The sequence below is a fragment of the Anoplolepis gracilipes genome, chromosome 3 (genome assembly GCF_047496725.1).
Source record: "Anoplolepis gracilipes chromosome 3, ASM4749672v1, whole genome shotgun sequence".
NCBI classification, from domain to species: Eukaryota; Metazoa; Arthropoda; class Insecta; order Hymenoptera; family Formicidae; genus Anoplolepis; species Anoplolepis gracilipes.
The window spans coordinates 11,531,589-11,548,380 of NC_132972.1; the positions used below are offsets into that span (position 1 = coordinate 11,531,589).

At 26.0% G+C, this 16,792-nt stretch overlaps 2 protein-coding genes across 2 annotated transcripts; both read right to left on the reverse strand.

Moving 5' to 3' along the window:
- Nucleotides 1–1,375: 1,375 nt before the first annotated feature.
- LOC140663599 (maltase 1-like) lies at nt 1,376–5,728 on the reverse strand. The gene is made up of 8 exons (XM_072887857.1): nt 5,565–5,728; nt 5,128–5,315; nt 4,687–4,956; nt 3,794–4,036; nt 3,514–3,696; nt 2,590–2,845; nt 2,167–2,506; nt 1,376–1,527 (listed from the first exon to the last, which is right to left on the reverse strand). Exons 1-8 carry the CDS (start codon nt 5,719–5,721, stop codon nt 1,443–1,445), a joined length of 1,722 nt encoding a protein of 573 aa, XP_072743958.1. The 5' UTR covers nt 5,722–5,728; the 3' UTR covers nt 1,376–1,442.
- A 5,300-nt stretch (nt 5,729–11,028) lies between these two features.
- On the reverse strand, nt 11,029–15,959 carry LOC140663382 (maltase 1-like). Its single transcript, XM_072887483.1, has 8 exons — nt 15,778–15,959; nt 15,427–15,613; nt 15,069–15,335; nt 14,532–14,774; nt 13,996–14,181; nt 13,496–13,751; nt 12,968–13,307; nt 11,029–11,842 (listed from the first exon to the last, which is right to left on the reverse strand). Exons 1-8 carry the CDS (start codon nt 15,933–15,935, stop codon nt 11,752–11,754), a joined length of 1,728 nt encoding a protein of 575 aa, XP_072743584.1. The 5' UTR covers nt 15,936–15,959; the 3' UTR covers nt 11,029–11,751.
- Between the last annotated feature and the right edge of the window lie 833 nt (nt 15,960–16,792).

Genomic DNA, 16,792 nt, shown 5'->3' on the forward strand with positions numbered 1-16,792 from the left:
AATTTGTTTCCTTTTTCCATTTGTTAAAAGAGAAAAAAAGAAGGAAAGAAATTGTAACAAATTAATTTCAAATTTCATCTTTATGCCAAGCGAAATTGCATAAACAATTAATTCTCTAAATCTCGCATTGCATTAAACGGATCGACATCTTTGAAATCGGAAATATCATATCCGAAATCCACCATCAAATTTGCATAAATCGACGATAGCTAAATGCCAATGACTTCGAACTTTAGAAATGCTGTAATTTCGATGTTATTCGTACATACATATATTAGAAATATGAATAAAAATGGAATAGATGTCTTTTTTTTAATAATATTTCTTACGAATAAACCTGATAAAATACTTCAATTTTTCATTATTCTTTATTACATATCTCAGTAAATTACTCAGAAAAAGCAAAATAGCGAACAGACATGCGACTCGCGACATTTTGATAGTTCCGGTTAGTATAAAAAATCACTAATATAAAGGTTGATAAATGAAAAATTTGCGCGATAAACTATCTTGACACAAAATAAATCAATTTAAATCAGCAAATATATTTATAATAATTGTATAAAACTTTTCCACTGATTGTGAGATCAACTATCATTCTGATCGACTTTTTGAAATTACATCATTAATGATGTACGTACGTTCAACGTTTATAATAAATATGACAATTATATAATCGCACCATTAATGACATTATGTTCAACATCTATAATAAATATAAGAATTAATCTCGATTATATATTACTGTTCAGCGAATCTTATTTTAAGGAATTAATTTTATGCAAAAATTTATAAATATTCATTATATTCATTATAGGCAGTCAGTACTATGCCAATTCTAACTATCTGAAATAACAATTCAATATACATACTTATAATATGACGAACGTGTAACTGCCGAATAAATAAAACGTGATTTATATATTAAAAATGTTTCATCAAAATAAAAGATATAACAGAAAATAAATAAAAGAAGATTTATTTTATTATTCAATCAAAATAATAATGTAAATTAAATTTAATCCGCAAAGTAATAAATGTAATATTTTCATTAGAATTTGAAATATGTATTGTATTTGTATCTAATTTAATTAAAAATATATTCACTATATTATATGTATTTAATATATAAACAATTCAATAAAATTAAATATTTATATATAATTAATGGTTATATTAATGCATAATTTCAAATTCTTGAAAAAATAATGCAACAAAATTCAATAATGTATACATTAGAGATATAATACATAAAATATTAAAATTATAAATGTTCAAATATGTATGGTACAATGGTATTAAGTTATAAGGGTATTTTTTAGAAAGTCACGTTTAAATATATTATTATTGTTGTTTTTATTGCTAGAACTATTATATAATTAACAAATACATAATTTTCAACAACAAAAGAAGGTTTTTACTTAAATGTATGCTTTGAAGATTCAGCATATGCAGTGGAAGTTCAGAGACGTATATACTACAGCGGCTTTCTTAGGCAAATGTATATTTTTAATAGAAACTTGTAACCTGAAAGATATAAAATTGAATTATATATCTGCAAACATTATCTACCACTAGATAATATATTTATAATGACAATGTTTACAAAGAGTAAGTTTCTTTAAAAGTTAGAAAGAAAAAGGAATAAGCTTCTTTAAAAGTTAGTAAGAAAAATCTAAAAAAGATTTTCTTATTGTATGAATAGTTATATCTTTTATAGTATATATATCGAATTGTTCAAAATTTTATTAATATTTAAAGTTGATTAGAATAAAGGTACACGCTGGCTCAAAAGTGTCATTTATCTATTTCTTATTTAATTTTTAACGGGCCTGTACAAATATTATTAATTTATTATGTAGCATATATTTTATTATATTTAATATATTATAACTACATATAATAAAATTTTATACTTGCAGTTAAATTAAAACCAAACATTTGTGTGCTGTCTAATACATTAAAAAGTATTTTGAATTATAAAATTGACTAAAAATTTGTTAACAAAACCACGAGTGGTGTCAAACGTTTTTGAAAATCATCTTTATTGTTGAATAAAAAATTCTACTATTACAATTCTTTTATAATATTTATAGTTATAACAGTTATAAGAATTTATATACGTAAACAATTTTAGAAAAGTATTTTTTTTTTAAACAAACGTACCCTTTTCTTAGGCAAGATCCCAAGCTGGAGACCTTGATCATCATTTTTTTTGGAAGCCCTTTGCCTGACAAATCGATCCGTTGAGAAATGTCATCTTTGAAGTTAATCAGAAGCAACACAGTGCGACAACCAGAGTTTCGAATTACACCCAGGACTGTACCATTATTTGTCGTGAACGATCTATAACTTCCTTCGGTAAGTGCCGGGTCCTTTCGGTGCATGTGGGCTAAAGTTTTGTAGATCTTGTAGTGCGATTCATGAGCCCTGATCTGGTTGTACAAGTTCAAGGTTTTATAGTTTTCGTTCACTGGTAGCCACGTGGAATTCGCCTTACTAAAACCTGTCATAATGAATAATTAATTAATTGAGATTTAAAAATATATTGTTAATAAACTTTGTAAATTGTAAAAATTCATCTTCTACCTGCGTTCTTCGTCCCGTCCCATTGGAATGGCGTTCGTTCTGGATCGCGAGAAATAGCCTTGTAATGCTCTTTGCCTGCATTGCACGCCTGGGGATCTTGCGTATTATTCCAGGATATATCTCTCTTATCCACCATACCAATTTCATCACCATTATAGGTTACTGCCAAACCTGGCATAATCATGGACAACATAGTCATTTGATCCGATCTACCAGGAAAACGCGAAGCTACGCGCGGATTATCATGATTTCCCATCTAAAAAAGTTGATATTATGTTTCAACTTTGTCTATAATTTAAAAAAGTAAATATATCCTTTTGTATAACATAATAATAACAAATTTAAAAAGTTATCCTGTTTATTTTTTTTATAAATAAAATCAATGTAACTAGAATATGGGATTTAATAGAATTAGATATTTTGAAGAAAGTTTTTTTCCAGAAATGCAACATATGACTTTTTTTTAAACTAAATCTTTCTGACTTATTTATATAAATTCTGCATATAAATTATATAAAAACATATAAATATATATTATATGAAAACTGTATGTAAATTTTTTCGCAATTTATCTGCATCTTAAATAAAAAAAATAACAAATAGCAACAATTTACAACTTTTTTCTTAGAAAAGTTTTTAATAATGTGTACGATAATAATTTATAACTACAATTTATAACTACAAATTTAGATGAAAATTCTTCATAATTACACATTTAGTAAATTCTCTAAACTATTTTCAATAGAATAAAATATTTATCTTTAAAACACTATATAGTATGATATATGCATGTAAATATCTAATATAAAAATAAGAATTATAATTCTTGTACATGTAATTTGAACAATTTAGAAATTGCTACATTTTATTTAAAAAATGAAGTAAAAACATTTCATTAAGATAACGATGACTTCATATACAAACCACCCAATTAGCGACTTCACCAGTTGGCATTGAATTCATCCAGAGATCCATTTCATCTTTGACAAATTGCGCGGACGAATTAACAGTTATATTTCTAATAAACTCGAAATTAAAAGGCGTCAAGTTATAGTGATAGTAGAGTATGGTATGTGGCAAACTGGTATATGCCTCCATTACCATCAACTAGAGAAATCAAAAAGAACATATTTTATAAATAAATAAGTACAAAAAAAATTAATAACACAAAAATAACACAAAAAATTAATATTGCTTTATTCACCTTCTGATCTTGATTACGCTCATCAGCATATTGATCTACGTATTTTCGCCAAGTTCCGAGAAGCTCATAAGTAGGTAATTGATCAAGGGTATAAATGTGATTCAAATATGTATAATCTCGCGGTGTAGCATTAGGATCATAACTTCTGGGCTCATCTCGCAATTCTTTATCTTCAAAGATAAATGCGGTAGAATCGACGCGGAATCCATCAATACCCAAATCCAACCAGAATTTTAATACATTCTATATAACCAATCGAGAAAAATCATTAAACCTTAGAAATAAAACTAAGAATAAGCTTAGAATATCTATGTATTATTCTTATTCGCTTTTCTTTATCTATTTTTTCTAGTTATAAAACTGTTTATGTCTTAAAACTCTTATGTTTTCTTATATAAATTTATATTTTAAACTTAATTTTTAGTTATTTCACTGAAATTTGTATGTACAAAATAAGAAGCGGTAGATAGCAAAGATTTATATAATCTAGATTAAATGATTTTTAATCTAAGCAAAAATACGGTAACGAAACAATTAAATGATGAATTAATATGTCAACTATAAATGCTAATAAATTATGTTATGTAATTTATTTTAGCATGCATATCTGGAAGAAGACTAACAATATATCAAAGAATAAGTTCAATAATATATAAACGTTTCGAATTAATAAAAATTATTAAGAAATTTTTTTTCATTATTTGATTGTACAAATAATATTGATAAGATTTACTAATGCAATTTATTAAAATTCTAAACGCGAGAACCTTTCTTTTTCTTCTTGCAAATAAAATTAATGTGATTGAATTATCAGACTCAAGTATTTTAATGAAAGTCTTCTTTCGAAATACAACAAATGATAATAATTTATTGAGCTTTTCTTTATAACTTACTTCCATCTCCTCTCTTACATCGGGATTAGAGAAGTTCAAATCAGGCTGTCTGTAATCGAATTGATGAAGATACCATTGTTTTAGCGAATCGATATAAGTCCACGCGGAGTCACTAAATACACTAATCCAATTGTTAGGCGGCGTTTTGTCGTCTTTATTTTTACCATCTGCCCACATATAATAATGCTTATATTTCGGATCGCCTTTAAGAGCCTTTTGGAACCATGGGTGCTTGTCAGAAGTATGATTAGGTACGAGATCGAGGACCAGCTATAAGAATAGTATTATAAAATAACTCCAAAAAAACGACAAATAATCAAAATATTTCATAAAATATAAGAAATAAAGTCAACAATTTTTACATTTTATTACAATTATAATATATAAGCAATCAAATTATTATATATGTATAAATATTATGATGTAGGAAAACTGTCATACTTTTAGACCGAGTCTCTTAGCTTTCGCCAAGAGTTCCTTAAAGTCTTCTAATGAGCCATAAATAGGATCAACATCCGTAAAATTTGATATGTCATATCCGAAATCGACTTGAGGACTCGGATATATAGGTGACAGCCAGATTGCGTTGATGCCACTTTCCATGAAATAGGATAACTTTGCAGTTATTCCTAATAACATTGGAAAACAAAACTTCAAATTTTGCCAATATTCTTATACTTGGCTTACGTTACTTTGACATCAATGTTTTTCAATAATGAACTTATATAACTAAGATATTTGAACTTAATATAATTTGACCATATATATAATTTTGCAATAATTAATGGAACAATATTGCAATATATAGATGAATAACTTTTTATTCTTTATAATCTCGTACGACATATATTAACAAGTAATGACAAATTTATGTTTACCCTTCAGATCACCTATGCCATCGGCATTTGTATCGTACAAACTCCTTGGATAAACCTGATAGAAGACAGTGTTGTTCCACCACGTCTTATTAAGAATTGTGGCAAATGAACTGCTCACCAGCAACAGAAATACGCACAAGCGTGTTGTCAGCGACATGATGCCGTTTGTGCTTGCGAATCTGAAAATGGTTTATATATAGATTAATGGCTAAAAAAATCAGCTTTCTTATCAATTATGTTTAATAAATGTTACAATATTTTCACGTTTGACAAAAAACTAATAAGTTGGAAGCATAAAATAATGACCATAATTACTGCAACTGCGTACGCGATTTTTTCATGGTCATTAATCAATTGTCACGATGAATGACTAACATTTCGTTAAAAGATCGCTGAATTAATGATACTACTCTATGAAAATAACAGAACCTATATCAATAATATTGTTATTTTAGTGTTAGATTACCCGGAAGTAACACGAGGATCGTGTTTAAGCACAACTCGGAAATCTTATTCTCTTCATTACAACTACATATGTGAAATATATCACATACGTGGCAATATATGTTATGACTAATATTTAAGAAAGATAAATTGTATAGTTTTCTGTAGTTAACAAACTAAACAAATGACTAATACCAAACAGAAAAAAAATACTGTAATTATATAGCGTAGCTATACATATAAGTATGTAGTATAATAAAAATTTACATATATTATTAACAAATCTTTTTTCGACAACTTTAATCTCATGATTTCAAAATTGCGACGTGATTATTTTGAAAAACTGAAATTGTATTTAACATAGAAAATTGTAGAATTTTTCTTTTCTCAAAAAAGATAAGAGTGTTTTTGTTAAACTGAATAAGAGCTTTCATATATATTCAGTACATAAAATATGTAGAATACATTTTGATTGTCGATACATATAAAATTAAACATAAAATTTATATATAATTATACATACAGGATGATTCATATAAATATAAAGTGACTGATGTAAATATTTGCACAAGTTGAGGGTGTATAAAAAAATTCTTTCTACAAAATAGATTTGATACAGAGAGAGAGACATCGTATAATGCAAACGATTTTATTATAAGTTAATAAGAAAATTGCAACATAGTATTTTTAAAACCTCTAATTTAAACATTTTGATTTTTTTTTATATAAATCGATTCTTCGCAACATTCTGCGTAAAAAGTTATGAGTATGATGGTTAAAAAATTTAATAATTTACAAAATATTTTATACTTTAATTTAACATAATTTCACGTAAACTATGAAATGTCTTATAAAATATTCATTTTTCAATTATCTTTCCTCAAAACTTTTATATACAAAATAATATAGGAATTAATTGGTATAAAGAAAACATAGTTGTTTTCAAGAAAAATATGTAGATGCTTATTAAAAATTCACATTTTATATACACATACACCGATACATCTTGAACAAATGCAATAATTTAAATTAATAATGGCGGCATTTTAAATCACAATTTATTGTTATTTAATACAAATCTATACTTCTTTTAGATTGACATAACTCAGCGAAAAATTACCATATCAAGTTCTGCAGTAGCGTGTTTTGAAAAAAAGAATTTCATGCATTTTTCGTCATATTGAGCTACGTCACTGACGAGAATAATATCTCGTCGGTGGCTACGTCAATTGATTTATTCTGTGCAACTCAGGAAACTGAACTTTCTATTAATCAATTTTGTAGGTTTTCACTGTGTCCGTCATTAAAAAATTAATTAATTTACTTAATCGGTACTAAAGTTTCTTAAACTATAGACTTCAAGCTTATTTTTCCTTTTCTAAGCATCTTGATAACATAATTATTAACTGTGTTATAAGCATTTGAAATTTCATAATTTTTTCTTGTTCTTTTTCTGCATCATTTTTTTGACTAAGTATACATATCACTTACTTCTATTTTATCTCGCACCTCGGGATTATTATAATTCAGATTAGGTTGATTCAAATTGATGAAAGTACCTTTGATTACTCTTACTAAAGTTTTCAGTTAAGCCGCCAAATACTGATCCAATTATTGGGCAGTGATTGATTGTTATTCTTATCGGTTTTCTAAACATAATAATCTTTGTATTTGCCTTCGCTGAGGAGACTCTTGCCAAATCATTCATGGATGCTTATAAGAAGTGTAATTTGGAACTAGATCTAAGATTATCTATATTTATAATAATTGTATAAAACTTTTCCACTGATTGTGAGATAAACTATCATTCTGATCGACTTTTTGAAATTACATCATTAATGATGTACGTACGTTCAACGTTTATAATAAATATGACAATTATATAATCGCACCATTAATGACATTATGTCCAGCATCTATAATAAATATCAGAATTAATCTCGATTATATATTACTGTTCAGCGGATCTTATTTTAAGGAATTATAATTAATTTTATGTAAAAATTTAGAAATATTCATTATGTTCATTATAAGCAGTCAGTACTATACCAATTCTATCTGAAATAACAATTCAATATATGTGTACATACTTATAACGTGATGAACGTGTAACTGCCGAATAAACAAAACGTGATTTGTATATTAAAAATGTTTCATCAAGATAAAAGATATAACAGAAAATAAATAAAAGAAGATTTATTTTGTTATTCAATTAAAATAATAATGTAAATTAAATTTAATCCGTAAAGTAATAAATGTAATATTTTTATTAGAATTTGAAATTTGTATTGTATTTGTATCTAATTTAATTAAAAATATATTCACTATATTATATGTATTTAATATATAAACAATTCAATGAAATTAAATATTTATATATAATTAATAGTTATATTAATGCATAATTTCAAATTCTTGAAGAAAATAATGCAACAAAATTCAATAATGTAATAATGCGGCTTTCTTAGGCAAATGTATATTATTAATAAAAACTGGTAACCTGAAAGATATAAAATTGAATTATATATCTGCAAACATTATCTACCACTAGATAATATATTTACAATGACATAATGTTTACAAAGAGTAAGTTTCTTTAAAAGGTAGAAAGAAAAAGGAATAAGCTTCTTTAAAAGTTAGTAAGAAAAATCTAAAAAAGATTTTCTTATTGTATGAATAATTATTTGTTTTATAATATATGTCGAATCGTTCAAAATTTTATTAATATTTAAAGTTAATTAAAATAAAAGTACGCTGGCTCAAAAGTGCCATTTATCTATTTCATATTTAATTATTAACGGGCCTGAGCAAGTATTATTAATTTATTATGTAGCATATAGTTTATTATTAATATATTGTAACTACATATAATAAAATCTTATACTTGCAGTTAAATTAAAACCAAACATTTGTGTGCTATCTAATACATTAAAAAGTATTTTGAATTTTAAAATTGACTAAAAATTGTTAACAAAACTACGAGTGGTGTCAAACGTTTCTGAAAATTATCTTTATTGTTGAATAAAAAATTCTACTATTATAATTCTTTCATAACATTTATAGTTATAACAGTTATAATATATATTTATGTACATAAACAATTTTAAAAAAGTGTTAAAAAAATCGTACCCATTTTGTAGATCAGAATCCAAGCTGAAGACCTTGATCATCATTTCTTTTGGAAGCCCTTCGCCTGACAAATCGACCCGTTGAGAAGTGTTATCTTTGAAGTTAATCAGAAGCAACACAGTGCGGTGATCAGACTTTCGAATTACACCCAGGACTGTACCATTATTTGTCGTGAACGATCTATAACTTCCTTCGGTAAGTGCTGGGTCCTTTCGGTGCATGTGGGCTAAAGTTTTGTAGATCTTGTAGTGCGATTCATGAGCCTGTCATAATGAATAATTAATTAATTGAGATTTAAAAATACATTATTAATAAACTAAACTTTGTAAATCGTAAAAATTCGTCTTCTACCTGCGTTCTTTGTTGCGTCCCATTGGAATGGCGTTCGTTCTGGATCGCGAGAAATAGCCTTGTAATGCTCTTTGCCTGCATTTTTTTGCACGCTTGGAGATCTGCGTATTTTCCTAGGATACATCTCTCTTGTCCACGATACCAATTTCATCGCCGTTATAGATCACTGCCATACCCGGCAAAATCATGGACAACATAGTCATTTGATCCAATCTGCCGGGATAACGCGAAGCTACGCGCGGATTATCATGATTTCCTAACTGAAAAAGTTTATATTATGTTTCAACTTTGTCTGTAATTGAAAAAAGGAAATATATCCTATTTTTGTGTAACATGATGATAACAGATCTAAGATGCTGTTTTGTTTATCTTTTTTATAAAATAAATATAACTAAAATATAGATTTAATAGAATTGGATAGTTTGAGAAAAGTTTTCCTTCTCACAATAATGCAACATACATGATATTTTTTTAAAATTGAACCTATATTATTTATATAATATATAAATAAATTCTGTATATAAATTTTTATATAAAAACTGTATGTAAATTCTTTCGCAATTTCAGCATCTTATATAAGAAAATAGCGAATAGCTGCAATTTACAATTTTTGTTACACAAAACTTTTAATAATGTGTATGATAAAAATTTATAATTATATAAATTTAGATAAAAATTATTTATGATTATACATTTAGTAAATTCTGTTTCTTTAATCTATTTTTAATAAAATAAAATATTTATCTTTAAAACACTGTAGTGTGATACACGCATGTAAATATTCAATACAAAGAGAGAATTAAAATTCTTATACATTGTAAGTAAAACACTTTAGAAATTGCTAAATTTTATCAAAAAAGTAATGTAAAATCTAATAACTTTGCGTAAATACGAACCACCCAATTGACAATTCCATCACTCGGCATTAAATTCATCCAGAGATCTAATTTTTCTTTGAAATCTTGCGCGAGCGAATTCATAGTCACATTTATAATGAACCCGAAGTTAAAAGGCAATACATTATAGTTATAATATTGCATGGTATGCGGCAAACTGGTATATGCCTCCATTACCATCAACTAAAAGAATCAGAAAGAACATATTTTATAAATAAATAAATACAAAACACAAAAAATTAATGTTGCTTTATTCATCTTCTGATCTTGATTATGCTCATCAGCATATTGATCTACGTATTTTCGCCAAGTTCTGAGAAGCTCATAAGTAGATAATTGGTTAGGGTATAAATGTGATTCAAATATGTATAATTTCGCGGTGTGGTATCAGAATCATAACTTCTGGACTCATCTCGCAATTCTTTATCTTTATACATAAATGCGGTGGAATCAACGCAAAATCCGTCTATACCCAAATCCAAAAGAAATTTCAATACAGTCTATAATTGATCAAAGAAATTATTAGGAGTTATAAGAATCAGCCTAAAGTGCTAATAAAACAATAGTTTTTTTAAAGCCAAAGAAGTAATAGATTCATAAAATTAAAGTTTGTAAGAAAGAACTTCGCGAGAGTTTTCCAAATATTTATATAATTTATTTTAATTGTGTGTCATTTATTCATAATATTTATATCATTTATTCTAATCATTTATTACAAAAAATTTGTTTTTTTTTCTACTTACGTCTTTATAATTGCTACTGTTTGTTTGCTACAAATAAAGGTGTAATTTTACTTCTTCTATTAATGTTTCTATGTCAAACAATATAGTCAATAAGCAAATACAAGATCATTATTGCAACGTTTATATAAGTTTATATGCGCTTGTTTTCTGCGCATGTGTCAGTTCTGCTACATTTTATAAAAACAGCCATTACGCAACAGTTAAATATGCGCTGTATAGTGAAGTTTTATAGTTTCTAGTACACTATGTTTTTTTCGCTCTGTAGACTTATATATAATTACATGTTGCACAAAAATTAGCTATATATTTTTATACAATAGCTTTATAGCATAACACCACGCCTGAATCTTAAAAGCTTTCATTAATATTTGGTATATAAAATATGAAGAATATATTCTGATTGTTAACACTCACAAAATTAAGTATAATAATCACACATAATTAATATAAAATTTTACCATACATACATTTTTCCTTTAACAATAAGATAATGCTGTAGTTGAGTCTAAATACAATAATTCGTCAAGACATTAATTCATTACAACATTTATTTTGATATATAAAAGATAATACTAATATATAAAGTTATTATTTACATTTTCATAAAATATTTTAAATATTATTTTAAATATTACGGTCCATCTTAGCTTTTTTTGAAGCAAGAACGAGAGCAGCTTTAGCAGGCAAAATTATATTTTTTGTCTTCATCGTCGTTCTGAAATATGTATAATCAATATCTTAAATACTTTCTGTTTCATTTGTATGTGTATATTGTTAATAAAAACATATATATATATATATATATATATATATATGTACATATTTATATAGTATATAAATATTTAAAAAAGTAATTTATACGTATACATTTATACAGGGTGTTTCACGAGTGAACTGACAAACTTTTAAAAGTGTATGTTCTGTAAGACATCATTTTAAGTAAAAAAATTCATATTTACTATAGATCAATTTGGCTTATTGTTAGTTATCAAGATATAAAAAATTTAATTTGTCAATAATACAAAGATAATGATCCTTTGCCCAATTTCTCTCAAAATATCAATTTATATTAGATACATAGTGTATCACTCTAAATATTTATTTGACATTGAAACATTGATGTATGGGAGTAATGTTAAAACTACTTATATATATAGCCATAAATTGTTATTGCTATTATAAATTTGTGGATACATCTAGTGGACTCTTTCAAAGTGTCAAGTAGTCACATTATTTTTAAAATCTCGATTTAGCTTTAAAAAATAATATTCATAAACGTATTAAAAATTATAAATGTCTAGTATTTTTGTTTATTTCAATATTAACAAAATTATCTATATAAACTAAGCTAAATTGATCTATAGTACATAAACTTTTTTTTTTGTTTTTATTAAAATGATATCTGGAATTTTAGAAATTTGTCGGACACTCGATAGATATAAATTAGTTTAATTTATTTTACCTTCTTTTATCTTTTTAATAACATTTAACATTGCAATAAAAATAATAAATAAACATGTAAATCCTTTTATATAAAATTATTCATATTTCATATTGTTATTAAAAATACAAAAAAATATCAAAAATATAAAACAAAAAAAATTGCATGATTTGTATAAATTATAAATCTATAATGTTTTTAGTGCATTTCTGTTATATTATACAATTAACTAAACGAACATAATACTTAAAAAAAATTAATAAAAAAATTATCTTTCACAGTTTAAATATAAAATATTATTAAAATAACATTAAAATATAACATATATATAATAAAATATAGAATGAAATAATATTATAAAATATTAAAATATTATTTTATATATATATATAAATTTACCCTTTTTTAATTGAAGAATTGATAGTGGCAACTTCAACAACAAGTTTATTTTCAAGTCCTTGGTCTTTTAAATTAACTTTTTGGACGATTTTGTCATTGAAATTGATGAGAAGAACTACACTTTGCTCATTATACTGTCGAATCACAATTAAGACCTGACCTTTATTCTGTACCAGCGTTTTAAGATTTCCATATTGAAGTGCTGCTTCGCGTTGACGCATCTTAATTAAAGAAGTATAGATCTTGTAATGTGATTCGTTAGCGATTTTTTGTTTTGCTAAATTCAATTCGATATAGTTCTCATGTATAGGAAGCCACGTGCGATTAGCTTTACTGAAACCTTTAAAACAAATCAAAAACAGTAGTTTAGATCAATGGTCCTTTTTTATATTTTATTAATCTGAATATTTTATTTTCTAATTTAAGAAAATTAAAATATCTGATTAACTTGTACTTTCAATAATTTTTGTTTGCACAATTGTCAGTCAACTAATCTTTTAAAAAATTATTTACGTAAATAAAATTTACCAGCATTCTTTGTGGCATCCCATTGAAATGGTGTGCGATTGGGATCGCGTGATCGACTTTGATATTTATCTTTTCCAGCATTACAAGCTTGAGGATCCTGCGTGTCCTCCCAAGATATATCCCGTTTATCAAGCATGCCGATTTCCTCGCCATTGTAAGTGACTGCGATGCCAGGTAAAATCATTTCTAACATTGTCATTTGATCTCCTCTTCCAAGATAACGAGACGCAGTTCTACTACGATCATGATTTCCCATCTATAAAATTATCATATTATTATTATTATTATTATTATTATTATTATATAATTTGCTATTACATTAAAATTTTCAAAGAATGCTGTTTTAAAAACTGTAACATAGAACTATATAAAATATCTTGTATGTGCTTTTATGTATTATCACAAAATAGTACCAGTCACATTTTAATTACTTCTTTTTAATTAAATTGCAACCGATTTATATTATCTTAAAAATAAATGCACATGTGAATTTTACTTACCACCCAATTTGGGCTTTCACCATTGGGCGTTTGAGATATCCAGTTATCAATAATGCGTTTAAAGTCTTTTGCTTTGGAAACATTATTCACTTCCATAATGAATTTGAAATTGAAAGGTACATGCGAACCAAATTTATAGTATTTCGTAGTATTCTCCAAACTAGTATAAGCTTCAGTCATCATCACCTGAATCAAAATATACCTATTCATTTGTGTTTGTTTATACATGTGTTTGTCATTTGCAGCTATTAATTAATATTCAAATGTCGAACAATTATATATAAGTATATAAAGAAATTAATGAAATAGAATCATAAATAAAATAAATATAATATAATGCAAAATACAATAAATATAATATAATATAATATAAAAATTTGTTGTGATATCGTTAATTACATTCGTTTATATTTTCATCACTTTAAAAAAAGCCACTTTGTTGAGTTTCAATAATCGTTCTTTATACATTGCAAATTATCTAACTTTTATAAGGTAGTAATACGAAAAATAAATACAGATTAAAGAAATGTACTCACTTTTTCATCCTCGTTATGATAATCCGCGTAATCGTCCAAGACTTTCCGCCAACTTGCTACCAAGTCATACGTGCGTGGATCATCTTTAGTATAAATATGCTCTAAATATGTATAATCACGCTCAGTAGCTCCTGGTGTGTAACTTCTAGGTTCATTTGAAAGATTCGTATCTTCGAACAAATGCGGAACAGCATCCACACGGAATCCATCGATGCCTTTTCGTAGCCAAAATCTAATTACATCCTAGGAATCGTTAACGCTTAATTAAAAAAGTTTAATAGTTAAACAAAATTTCTAGCATTTATTTCGACTCGCTTAGAATTGATAAAAAAAATATTAGTGCGTTTGTATATATATATATCTTATTTTTATAAAAGAACTATTATTATTGAAATAAATAAATTATAATTTTAATTAATTTATATAATCGTTAAATTATATTGTTATAATTACTATTATTATTGCCTGTAGATTTTTTAAATATAACAGATGACTTTGTAATATACATATATGTATATGTACATTTATATCACTTACTTCCATTTCATCTCGCACTTCGGGATTACTATAATTCAGATCGGGTTGTCTATATTCAAATTGATGAAAGTACCATTGATTACGATTCTTGCTAAAGTCCCAAGCTGGGCCGCTAAATACGCTGATCCAATTATTAGGTGGTGATTGATTGTCATTCTTACCGGTCTTCCATACATAATAATCCTTATATTTGCCTTCACCAACGAGACTCTTTCTAAACCACTCATGTTTATCAGAAGTGTGATTTGGAACCAGATCCAAGAGGACCTATCAGAATGATTCAAAATTTCACATTATTTCCTTTTTCAATTTGTTGAAAGAAAAAAAAGAAAAGAAACAAAGAAAATCATATTTTCACCTTTATGCCAAGTTTTTTTGCTTGAGCAATTAATCCCTCTAAATCTTGCATTGTACCGAACGTTGGATCGACATCTTTAAAATCAGAAATATCATATCCGAAATCCACCATCGGACTTGCGTAAATTGGTGATAGCCAAATACCAGTGATTCCGGAGTCTACGAAATGCTGTAGCTTCGATGTTATTCCTATATTCCGAATATAAATAATAATAAAATAAAAATATTGTTTCCTTAATTATATTAATATAATATATATCAATGTAAATTATTTTTACTAATTTTATATTATTTTATTTACTTAAAATAATTATAAGAAATTTTAATGTTATATAATTTTTCATTCTACTTCCCTTTTAAATCACCTACGCCATCGTTATTTGAATCCATGAAACTTCGTGGATAAACCTGATAGAATACTGCATTTTTCCACCATCCTTTATTACGTATCTCAGCAAATGCGTTATTCGCAAGAAATAAAATAGCGATCAGACATGCGGCTCGCAACATGTTAACGATAGTTCCCGATTAGTATATAAAATCAATATATATAGGCTCTGATATAAAAGTTGATAAATAAAAAAATACGTGATAAATAATCTTAACAGTACTTGAAACAAAATAAATCGATAATATAAGTCAATAAATACATTTTTAATAAATGTTTAAAACTTTTCCACTCAGATAATTATCACACTGGTCAACTCTTTGAAATCACATCACATTAATGACGTTATTCGTCCAATGTCTGTAATAAATATGATAACTAATCGCACCACTAACGTTTTGTGTTCAACGTTTATAATAAATATGAGAATTAATCTAATTTAAAAAGACAATAGTTGTTCCGCGGATATTATTTCGAGAAACTACAATCAATTCAATAATTTTTCAATATGTTATTATTATTCAATACTTTATTTAAAATATCATATATCTCTTTTTTTACCTGTTAATCTTATTCAAAGCGTATAAAAATAAGATGTAAAATTAATTATGTCATACTTAATCAAAGAGAAAAAAATAAAGATATATAATTTTATTATATAAAATTACATATGGAAAGAGTCAATTAGAATCAGCATACGAATTAAATTTTAAAATATTTACGTAATTAAAAATTTACTCTCTTAAACGATTTTTATCGATATTTATCTAAAATTCACCATGACATTTATCTAAATTTCATCAAACTCGCGTAAATTAATAACTAAATAAGATTATTGGTTCAATATTGGCACAATAGTATATATTATAGAATCTATTTTACGACTAGTATAGAGAGGAAGAGAGAGAAAGAGAGAAAGTACTCTCTTATTATACTGCATATTATTATATAACAGAATTTGTACTGCATATAGAGCTGA